Here is a 12189-nt window from a genome sequence, read left to right as displayed (position 1 = left end):
ACCGATATAGTCAAAATGCTGGTGTAGTAAAGATGTTTCATATAAAGAAAAAAACAACATCAGAATTTACTATAGTGAGGCTCTACTCTTGCTCGAGCTGCAAATGCACGCGAGAGCATATAATTAACACAATAACAGCCAGAAAGACCTTAGAGAGTTCGGAACACTCAAAGCAAAACTGAAAAAAGGAAAAACCTTAGAGACCAGTGTGTTCATTAGCGACTAATGTATGCGGCCATCTAAAATCAAAAGCGGCTAAAATGACGTCGGCGGTCGTCCATTTCAATTACCATTGTATACATAACCCTCTCAAGCATATTGCAGCCCGCTCGCAAAATTTCGCATCGCTTGAACTCTCCAAACCTTCACGCGCCGCTCTGATTGATAGCAGGGTTCAATCAATATTTGTCTCTGATATTGAATAATCCGAATGTAACTCGTCAACAAGGCTTTGGGTCTCCTCAAAGTAGATTCCAATAACCAACTCACTGTTGATAGACAAGTTTGTCGTAACGTGAAATCTGCGGGCACTGCGACACTGCCCGTGCATATGCACAATGCTATCTCACCACAAGTGTGAGCGAAGCCGAACCTTTATATGCGCGAGCATACTGCCTTGAAATATTCATGATCCGCACAACCACACGTGCTCGACAGAGCCGTTCAAAGCGCGGAGTTCTTTTGTATTTTGTTACGCTCAAACTTACACTTACACAGGCGTGCCAAATGCTTATAATTTGCGCTTAATACTTTGAAAGAGCTCCACCGCAGCGAAGTCGTGTCCATATTTTCTACGCAAATCGTGACCCGAGTACGATTTGCAGTAAATTGAATGACGTTTGCCGTCACCTCAGTCGCAATGTCAGCCGCTTGTATATCTATACTGCCACGCGATGCACTTGGAAGACCACAAGAAGTATGTTAAGTGCGCATGCGCCAATAAATGCAGCCTTAGTGGCAAAGGAGGCGACATTTCTCTTTTGCTGTGACTGCATAGTCAATGGGAGCGCAATATATAGCTCGGCCGAGCCATTTTCCAAACTGTCTAAAGGAGCATTGATTGATGGTCTTCCAAGCACTCCGCGTGCGGCATTCATGCAGTACTTCTGGGAATGTTTGTTTGGTAGTTATTCTACTCTTTACACTTCTTTGTCTGTTTCTCGATGAATGCAGAGATGCTCAGAATGCACTTGGATTGTTTGATTACCGATAGATAAATACCAGAAATAATAATAATAATAATAATAAAAGCAACAACAAAACATAACAGTCATCAAAGTCTGCGATCGATAATTCGGTGCTCCATCACTCGCGAGTGCGAGATCCGCACCTTGGCACTTTAAAGCTCCACGTTTTAACCGGGGAACTAGCTTTTTCCATTATTGCTGTAGAATATTTTTACGTTATTGTTTTGTTCGGCCAGACTCGGTGGCCCCGCGTTTCGAAAACGAAGTGAACGTCGCGAAACACAAACAGGCCTTCGTTCGGGTATCTGCGGTTCCCAGGCCCCGGAATGTGAGGGGGGTCATAAACGGAGGGGCGCTCCTGGCCTTCGGCTTGGACACATCTGGAACGCATCGCACCACCCCGCCTCTCTCTCCCCCCTTTGCTGTTGTTCTCTCTTTCCCTTGCCAGTGTCGGTGACTTTGTCCTTTGTATTTGTACAGAAATAAACCAGTGTTCTTTTCTCAACGAAACGTATCGGACGCTTCCTGACGTTCTCCTACGAACGCAACGAGTTTAATCTTAACGTGAATTCAGTCTTTTATATATAGAAGTTCCCACAATTTTGGTGCCGAAACCCGGGAGAACATCAGGGAACTGACTCTGGCAAACAGACACTCAACGGAAGCAGCGACAGCCTCACGAACTGAAGCCAACGAACAACGTAAACGAGCGGCTGCAATGGAGAAACTGAAGAAAAAACAAGCGGTCGTCCGAGCTGCGGTCACCAGGATTATCAACGAGATGACCACAGTAATGAAAGGAGCTCCATCGCAGCAAGGTGAGCTTGACGAAAAACTTTCTCTCCTTGCTTTGAAAGAAAAATCGCTTCGTGAGCTTGACCAACAAGTAGCCGACCTGACTGACGTGAACGATATCGAGGAGGAAACGGAAGCTAGCCTCGGTTACGAAGATGCTATCAGCATAGCCAGAACTAGAGCCTTGAGGCAGCTACAAGAAGTCACGAACAACGAGACAACCTCCTCTACCTCTAGCAACGTGTCGCGTATGGAGGTACAAAGGGGTAACGGCGCAACTGTCCCAAATGTAAAGCTACCCAAATTGGAGTTACCGAAGTTCAACGGAGAGCTGGCGGAGTGGCAGACACTCTGGGATCAGTTTCAATCCTCAATCGACCAGAACCCAGCATTGTCTCCCGTAGACAAGTTCAAATACCTCAAAGTGTATTTGGTCGGCCGAGCGGAGTCTGTCATCAAAGGTATTCCGGTAACCGGGGACAACTATGGCACGGCCGTAGAACTACTGAGGAAGAGGTTCGGCCAACCCTCCGTCATCGTCAACGATCACCTCACGCACCTGTTGAACGTTAAACCAAACACTATGTCAGACGCAGCGAATGGGCTCCGCAGGCTCTATGACGATGTGCAGACACGCATGCGGAGCCTCAAAAGCTTGGGAGTTGACTCAGATTCGTATGGGGTACTGTTGCACACTGTTCTCCAGAGATCTCTTCCTCCTGAGCTCATTATCAGATACAATCGGAGTTTGATTGTCGAAAAGCGACCACAGAACGAAGGTAGAGACGACCTCGCGAGGTTGCTTGAGTTTATTGAAATCGAGGTGGAAACCAGAGAAAAATGCCGACAGCTCACTCCCCACGCGAACCAACGAACGGCACCCGAATCGCGCCACCGAGAGTTTCGCTCCGAAAGGGGAGGCTCTGCGGCAGCATTGACCAGTGCCGCGAAGTCAGAAATGAGGCGCTGCGTCTTCTGCGGCTCTAACGAGCACATCTTGGAGAAGTGTACGTCACCCCTTACGATCCAAGAAAAGAAGGAAAAACTGAAGGCGGAGAACAGGTGCTTTCGGTGCACAAAGCAGTTCCATCGCTTCCGAGATTGCAGGTCCGCCAAGAAACTATCGTGGGCAAGGTGTTCTAGGAGACATCTAACCGTGATGTGCGACCCCGAGTGGGCAGGAGCAGGGCAGTCGACGAGCTCTGACTCAAACCCACCTCAGTTTATTGGTATCTCGAGCGCCTGTACAACCAGCCACAATCAGGTGCTCCTTCAAACGGCCAGGATGCGAGCGAGGGGTCAGACCGAGACTTCCCTGCGAGCACTAATCGATGGAGGCAGTCAGCGAACCTTCATCCGTCGAGACACCTCCGAAAAACTACGATGTAGACCAGTTGGAGAGGAGGAGTTTACGATATTCGCTTTCGGTGAGTCGGCGCGTGGTACGAAAAGAAGATGCCGCCGGGTGGAGCTTATACTTCGAAGCCACCACGGAGACGCCGAAATCGTCATCGAGGCCTTTGAGGTTCCGGATATCTGCGGAGAGATTTTCGGCATCACTGATGGTGATCTGATCAACAGCCTACAAGGGCAAGGGATCACACTCGCTGATCTACCTGTGGGGGACTGTCAAAGGGAGCGTGGAGTGAGCATTCTAATAGGAGCGGATTACTATTGGAGGGTCACCACCGGGAACGTGCATCGCGTCAGCCTTTCACTGACCGCCGTGGAGACTATCTTCGGGTGGTCTCTGCAGGGCCCCCTGAAGGTGAACAACGCTGCCAACGTATGCGTAACGACAGCCGTCTTCAGAGTCAACGTTGACGAGACCCCAGGGTGCATCGCAACTGAACTGCGTGCATTCTGGGATCTTGAAAGCCTTGGCATTAAGGACACCTTCCAGAGTAGCGAAGGTAATGAGCCACCGAAAGAACTGGTGACTTCTTTCAACTCGTCCCTGATAATGACTGACGGCAGATACGAGACCCGCCTCCCTTGGAAGACCTCAGAGCGTCAATTGACGAACAACAAGGAGGTTGCTTCTATGCGCTTGACAGCCTTGCTGAAGAAACTTCGCCGAGACAACTGTCTGCTAACGCAGTATGACAAGTCGATAACGGAATATATGAGCAACGGCTTTGCTGAAAGAGTTCCCCCTGAGGATGAAGACGGGCCCAGTGGCATGACGTATTATATGCCTCACCGGGCCGTGATCAAGGAGGACCGCGAAAGCACAAAAATTCGCATCGTGTTTGACGCCTCGTCACATGCTCCAAACTCTGCCTCGCTTAATGATCATCTTCATGCTGGGCCCAACTTGAACCCAGAGCTGCTGCAAGTGCTTTTGAACTTCCGTGAGCACCCCATCGCTCTTAGCGCCGACATAGAAAAGGCGTTTCTGCAGGTCTCCCTCGCCCCGGAGGACAGAGACGCTCTTCGCTTTTTCTGGTTCAAAGATATGCCCAGGGGTGACGAATTGGCAAACCCGCCTGAAGCATGGAGAAGAACGCGAGTGCCCTTTGGGGCGTCATGCAGCCCCTTTCTGCTTTCAGCCACGATTCGACATCATTTAGACAGTTGAAGGGGAACGTACCCCGAGACTGCGGGGATAATCGACACGTGTCTGTATGTTGACGATTTGCTTACGGGCGCGGAGACAAATGTTCAGGCTCGTGTAATTTACGAAGAAGCCAGCGTCATCATGACAGGAGCGGGCATGAAACTATGCAAGTGGAACACAAACGACAACGACCTGCAGCGTGTCTTCAACTCAAACGAAGCGAACGACAAGTCAGAAACCACAGGCCAAAACGCAGAAGTCGTGAAGATCCTTGGCCTGCTCTGGAACAGAGTGGATGATCGGCTAACTGTCAACCTGGAAAATGTACTCGGGTTCGTGGACAACACCAAGCTCACCAAGCGCGGTCTTCTCCAGACATCTGCCCGAATATATTATCCGCTCGGGGTGATCGCCCCCGTCGTCGTCACAGTGAAGCTATTGTTTCAGACACTTTGGGAGCTGGCACTGGGATGGGACGAACATCTTCCTGACAACATCGCTGGGGAATGGTCGGACTGGTGTTCCCAACTTTCTGCGCTTCGGGAGATGTCGATTCCACGAAGATACACCAGCCTGAAGGGGGACAGCGACGTCACGACTGTCCAACTTCATCTGTTTTCCGACGCTAGTCCCAGGGCCTACGGTGCAGTGGCCTATCTCAGGACAGAGAGTGAAACCGACGTAACGATTACGCTTCTCATGTCCAAATCAAGAGTCGCTCCACTTAAAAGGCTGACTCTACCAAGGCTTGAACTCATGGGAGCCTTATTGGCGCCAAGGTTGCACCACTATCTCATCGGCACGCTGAGGACACCGCTGCAGGCTGTCTACCTTTGGACTGATTCGACCATCGCCATGCACTGGATCAAGGGGTCTGCCTTGAAGTGGAAGCCCTTTGTCGCGAACCGCGTAACGGTAATTCAGCAACTGACGAATCCTGTGCAATGGGGGCACTGTCCAGGTAACGAGAATCCTGCAGACCTGTTGACCAGGGGACTGACAGCTCCTACGTTGGTTACTAGCGGACTCTGGTGGAGAGGACCGGACTGGCTGCGGGGTTCCCAAACGGAATGGCCCCAACGGACTCCGAGAGAACGACTGGACGACACCGACATTCATCGGCAGGAGCAACGGGAATCGAGGCCATGTGTCACTCTTGTTATTATGGAGCCTCTCATTCCATTGCAACGCTACAGCAGCCTGAATCGTCTCCTGCGGGTCACGGCGTGGATCCTGCGTTTTGTACGGAATTGCCGGCGAGTTCAGAGAAAGCAAGGATCATTGACAGCACAGGAAATGAGCGACGCGGAAGAATTCCTGGTGCGACAAACGCAAGGTGAAGAGTTCGGGGAGGAACTGGCCGCAATACAAGACAAGGGGGAGTGCAGCAAGGGGTCTCCGTTAAGTTCGTTGGGGGCCTATCTTGACTCTAATGGCATCCTTCGCGTCGGGGGAAGGTTGCAGAAGACGCAACGTCAGCTGGAGGAAAAGCACCCAATCATCCTGCCTCCCAAGCACCTCTTTACTGAGCTGCTTATTCGCGCGACCCACGAACGTCTACTTCATGCGGGTCTTTGTGACACCGTAACGGAGATCAGGGAGAGGTATTGGGTCATAAGGGCTCGACAAGTGACGAAGCGAATGCTGAAACGGTGTGTGACTTGCAATCGGCTTCACTGCAAGCCGGCTTGTGAACCCACAGCACCCCTGCCGGGCCTGCGGGTGAACCCGGCCGATCCCTTCGAGGTCGTTGGCATGGACTTTGCAGGTCCTCTCTTCGCTAAGGAGTGTGGTGTTGTGAAAAAGTGCTACATCCTTGTGATAACGTGCGCCGTCACGAGAGCTGTGCATCTGGAACTTGTCAGTGACCTGACAACGGAGAGTTTCATCTTGGCCTTCAGACGCTTCATCTCTCGAAGAGGAGTGTGTCGTGTTGTGCTGACTGACAATGCTCAGACAATTCGCAGGGCCGACAATGAACTCGGAGAACTTTGGGACTGCATACGGAGAGAGGAGGTTTCTGCTGTGTTCGCGTCCCTCCGTGTGCAGTGGAAATTTATTGTTGAGAGGGCTGCCTGGTGGGGTGGGTTTTGGGAACGGATGGTGCGATGCGCCAAAACTGTTCTAAAAAAGGTCTTGGGTCATGGGTTTCTGAAATTCGAAGAACTGAGCACAGTGTTGACGGAAGTCGAGGCTGTACTAAATTCCAGGCCTCTAACGTTCGTCTACGCTGAGACATCCGAACCAGACCCGCTCACACCAGCACATTTTCTTGTAGGGAGACGACTTAAGCGCGAGACACATGCGCGAAAAAGCGATGCGATCCGACGTGCGAACCGCCGGAACGACGTCCGAGGGCGAGGGTTTTCGTCGCACCGGAGCGTCGGACGGGGGCTCCGTCCGGCGCCCGCATGCGTCCAACTTGCCAGATATCGCCGCACGCACGGTCCGATTTTCGGAAGGCCGCAGTGGCCGCAGCCAATGAGCACGGATGGCGAAGGTCATGTTGTCAAGTGACTTTCGGACCGATCGGGCGAGGAGGCGCTACGTGGTTCGGGGAAGCGGATGTGGCGGTGCGCGGTGCGTCACGCGAGGCGAGTCGTGGTTGTGAAGGAAACGGACGCCATCGAGTTTCCCGCGCGCACAAAATGAGCTGCTGATTTCGAGCGCCAAGGCAAGCCTGCCTTCTGGAACCGATCGAGCCCGTCGAAACCTGAATATACTCCGCTTCACCTTACGATGGACAACAGCGGACGCTACGAGCCATTCCAATGTCATGTGAGCTTCGGGAGAGACGCTGTTATGTGCGCGGTACGTAGTCACGTGATTTTTACGCAGTGCTCGTTTCGCTGGGATGGCTCTAAGGTCCGCTGCGGTCCTTCGCAATTAAGTGATTTTGAGCGGAAAAATAGCCCCACGGAAAATCTTCACACACGCACACTTTAATAGGAGGTAATAAAAATATTATGTTTGTTTTAAAGCCAGAAAAACCAAGAAGGGCGTGGGAAGTATTTTAGTTTTCTAGGCTAGGTGGCGCGAGCTACCGCCCGTTATAGCTATAGCCATTAGTATCCATCCATGCATTTGGTAGAGGGACACCCGAAACTGGGCGGAGCTGAACGGAGCGACGCAACGACGCGTCGGAAACCATGTGTCGCGAACCGTCCTGTGCGGCGATTCGGAGCAGCCATCTTCCCGACAGTTCGCACGCCGGATCGGACAGTTTTGACGCGCATGTGTCTCGCGCTTTACGTCGCTCCCTTCATGCGAACGTCGCCTCGTCTCTGAGTCCAGCGCCGCCGACATTCAGAGGCGCTGGAAACACAGGCAGGCGCTTGCTGACCAGTTCTGGAGAATGTGGCGTCGGGAGTATTTAAACGAATTACGTTCTGCGCATTACTCCCGACCCACCAAGTCCACTGGACTTAATGAAGGAGACTTTGTAATCGTATATGAACATTTACGGCCACGGCAGAATTGGTGCACGGGCCGTGTTGTCAAAACTTTCCCTGGGCGCGATGGACGCGTGCGTTCATGTACAATAAGGATCCCCCATGGAAAGGTCATTAAACGACCGGTCCAACTTCTGTATCCGTTAGAGTCTTTGAACTAATGAGCAATTGTATGCTCATTGCGGGGGAAGATCTTTGTAGAATATTTTTACGTTATGGTTTTGTTCGGCCAGACTCGGTGGCCCCGCGTTTCGAAAACGAAGTGAACGTCGCAAAACACAAACAGGCCTTCGTTCGGGTATCTGCGGTTCCCAGGCCCCGGAATGTGAGGGGGGTCATAAACGGCGGGGCGCTCCTGGCCTTCGGCTTGGACACATCTGGAACGCATCGCACCACCCCGACTCTCTCTCCCCCCTTTGCTGTTGTTCTCTCTTTCCCTTGCCAGTGTCGGTGACTTTGTCCTTTGTATTTGTACAGAAATAAACCAGTGTTCTTTTCTCAACGAAACGTATCGGACGCTTCCTGACGTTCTCCTACGAACGCAACGAGTTTAATCTTAACGTGAATTCAGTCTTTTATATATAGAAGTTCCCACAATTGCTGCTTTGCTTTTTAAAAATAAATTAACCGAAGAACCGAATAAATTTGGGGCTTCCTGCAGGGTCCAATGTGCAGAGTTACCAAATTTCAGCACCGAAAATTGATCCGTCGTCTTTTTCGCCTTCCTTTTTTGTTTTGGTTTTGCATAGCGGTTGGATTTTCGCCGAACCAAGACTGATGCATACTATATCTAAAGACGGCCCTCCATCTTTAAGGTCACGTGCGTCTTGCCCGACGAAGTGAATAATCGGAGACTATTATTCCTGCTCGAGTCTCCGGCGCGCGTGGAATGTTGCCAGACAGGCGTTTGTGGCGTTGGCTCGCCGCTCAGACGAACCTCCGGAACGGTACAGGATGGGAGCAGTCGCATAAGCCACGCACAGTAATTGTCTTCCAGTTGATAGCGCCAATTCCGTTATAGCGACGCACACAGATGCGCAAACACAAACGGGTCGAGGGCGCTGGAGATCTGACAACAGGGGTGACGGGAGGTAAGGGAACGTGCCTCTTGGACAATTATCCGGATCGGTACGAGGTGAGAGCCTTCATTCAAGGAACGTACATAATATTAGATTACCTGGAACGCTCCTTCGACATGTGGATTTACAGTATTATAGCGCCCATGCCACGAAAGTGGTTTCGAAGAGGCAACAAATGATGACACGGGACCCGGCTGTCATCCTGTCGGATGTCACAATCCTAATAATTAATCCTAAAAGTATTGAAAAAAAAATAAGGCAGGCGATTACAACGAATTTTGTCCTCTCAGCGTCCCAAATTTTGACCGCCAGAGCTTTCGATTACTGGAGAGCTGGAAGGCAACCTTCAGGCTGCTGGAGAGCGACCTTCAGTAGACCAGGCTTTCGCCGTACCCACCTTCGCTGCTGTGCGACTACCACGATCGTTGCAGGAAACATCATAAGACTTATATGATGTCATTAGGCGGAAATGGAGGTATCACAAATGAGGACACGGTAGACGCATTAATCAGAGACGCGCTCGAGTTGCTAATAGTACTTGGTCGATTTCGCAGTTCGTTTTTCGTCACAAAAAAAAAGGAAATTGTATGGTAGAGAATTATTGGAGGTACGGAGAATTCTTGACTTGTGAACATTCAAGAGTGAGGGAGAACCCTGAGCGAGACATTTTCGGGTATCCTCGAGGTTATATGCTTGAAATGTACTTGAAACACCGATCCATGGATTTCAACTTCATTAGCCTAGCCTCTGACCGGCCGAGCGTGGTTCTGTACTCCACAAGTTGCAGGCTGCCTAAACCACAAACATGGGGACCGTCGTTTTTGTCAACTGAAAGAGCATAGCCGTCGGAGAGGAAGAAATTGCCTTCGTGATTGGTTGGAATGATTGAAGGAATGCCGATGATTGGATGCAGTATACGCTCAAGGACTCCGAAGGACGCTGGAACAAGGTGTGCGAAACGTGAGATGTTTCGAACTTTATCGTGTATTTTATAAACGTCGCCTCAAAAAATGTCGTGTCAAAGTTTTGTTATACTACAGACATATTTCGGCAATTGTCGAATCATAGATGGAATTTTGAAATGGGACACGATACACGTAGTCGCACTTTGCTCATAGTAACCTTTTGACCGGACCGATATTTCCATAAGCTGCTGGTTTCAAGTTAATGCATATCCAGCTAAGCGCACTTTGCATGGCGACAAGGGGTCAACCTGGGGTATTCGTGCTGTGGAGGCTTCAGTCGCGCAACTATAAAAATATGAGGTAGAAAAGAACATAAATAAATATTCTCTTTGACGAAGCTTCTTTGTTATTCACAAATAATGAGCTACACTTGAACTCGAACTTAGAATGTTGAACTTCATTACAAGAAATTTGTACCGAGGACACCGGACAAAAAGCTTCCAATAGAAAACTTGGTTAGGTCCGGAGTTTCTGCACGTCCAGAAGATGATAAATTAAAATAAAACAACACTTTTCACCTTAACCAACATAGCGCACACTGTTTTTTAATTGCTCATTGAATATCAGTGTGGTAGAAGACGAAGTTGTTAATTAATGTTGTCAGTTTATGAACAAGGAATTAAAGTGCATAATTAATACTGCTGCGCGCCAAGTAGGCAGCGCGGCCGTAGCCGAACGGTCATCGCGCTTGCCTCCCACGCGAAGGGCCAGGGTTCGATTCCTGGCCGCGACTATGCATTTTTGTTAACACTGTAATGTTATGTTCTGGTGAAATCGAGAACCGTCTAGCTGATACGAGGTCAGAATGTTCTACGCGTCGAACTTTCCACACCGATTATTCCAGAAGCCCACGCATGTGCATAAGGGGCTCCGCGTGGCGAGCCACATTCAGTTTCGCTCCAGCGTTCGACTTTGCTGCTACGCCGACTTCGACGCCCGCGACGCTCTGTTATTATCTTTGTTCTCCCTTTATTTTTTTTTTTAAACAGGAAAAAATAAACGTTTAATGTGGCGAACTTGTGCCAAAAATAAAAGAGTACAAAACATAATATAGAGCGTCGCGGGCGCCGAAGTCGGCGTGGCAGCAGAGTCGAACGCTGGGGCGAGACTGACTCATCGAGGTCGCCGGCGGCCTCTTATCTAGAGTGCGTCGCAAGGGGAGTAGCTGAACTTCAGGATGGGCGGACTGTGGCCCTCGTGACGAACTTCCGAAACGAAACGCAACACCTCACGAAAGTTGCAGCCGTGGGCCACGTCGAGAAACTCCGAAACCCCGCCGAAATCACCGCGATTACTGACGAATCCTCGCCGCCACAGCAAGACAGTACGTCGCCAGCGCAGCTCGACATTGACCCTAAGCTTCCGGACCCTAAACGGCGTCAGCTGGTTAACCTCCTCGCCAAATACCGCGACTGCTTGGCGACGTCGTCGAAGGTGCCCCAGACCGCGGTTGCCAAGCACCGCATCGTTACCGAGGACGACGCGCGCCCTGTGCATCGATCGCCGTACAGAGTCTCCGCTAAGGAAAGGGAGGTGATCCATCAGCAAGTTCAAGACATGCTGAGTGATGACATCATCCAAGCTTCAAGCAGTCCATGGGCCTCTCCAGTCGTGCTGGTTAAGAAGAGGGACGGAACGCTTAGGTTCTGCGTGGACTACCGGCAGCTGAACGCGGTGACGAAGAAAGACGTCTACCCACTTCCCCGCATCGACGACACGTTAGACCGGCTGCGCCACTCTCGATACTTCTCATCGATGGACCTGAAGAGCGGCTACTGGCAGATCGAAGTCGACGAACGGGACCGAGAGAAGACAGTTTTCGTCACGCCGGATGGGCTGTACGAGTTCAAGGTGATGTTCTCGGACTATGCACGGCGCCAGCAACTTTCCAGCGTGTCATGGACACCGTACTGGCAGGGCTGAAGTGGCAGAGTTGTCTCGTCTACCTTGACGACGTCGTAGTATTTTCAGCTGACTTCGACGAGCACTTGAAACGACTCCGAGCTGTTCTTCAAGCCATTCGGACCGCCGGACTCACACTCAAGCCGTCAAAGTGCCGGTTCGCCTATGACGAACTGAAGTTCCTTGGCTACGTGGTTAGTAACGAAGGCGTCCGCCCAGACCCCGAGAAGACTCGCGCAGTCGCGGCAT

General features: G+C 50.9%; 1 protein-coding gene across 1 annotated transcript in view; it reads left to right on the top strand.

Moving 5' to 3' along the window:
* Positions 1-1905: 1905 nt before the first annotated feature.
* The window catches only part of LOC120846891, a 34163-nt gene continuing 23879 nt past the window's right edge, over positions 1906-12189 (top strand). The window contains exons 1-2 of the mRNA XM_040218797.1: positions 1906-4169; positions 5274-5503. Of these exons, the coding sequence (XP_040074731.1) occupies positions 1906-4169; positions 5274-5503 (2494 nt within the window). The remainder of the gene's footprint in view (positions 4170-5273; positions 5504-12189) is intronic.

The sequence above is a fragment of the Ixodes scapularis genome, unplaced genomic scaffold (genome assembly GCF_016920785.2).
Source record: "Ixodes scapularis isolate PalLabHiFi unplaced genomic scaffold, ASM1692078v2 PGA_scaffold0__279_contigs__length_252992795, whole genome shotgun sequence".
Lineage (NCBI taxonomy): Eukaryota > Metazoa > Arthropoda > Arachnida > Ixodida > Ixodidae > Ixodes > Ixodes scapularis.
This window is presented reverse-complemented; position numbering and strand designations above follow the sequence as displayed.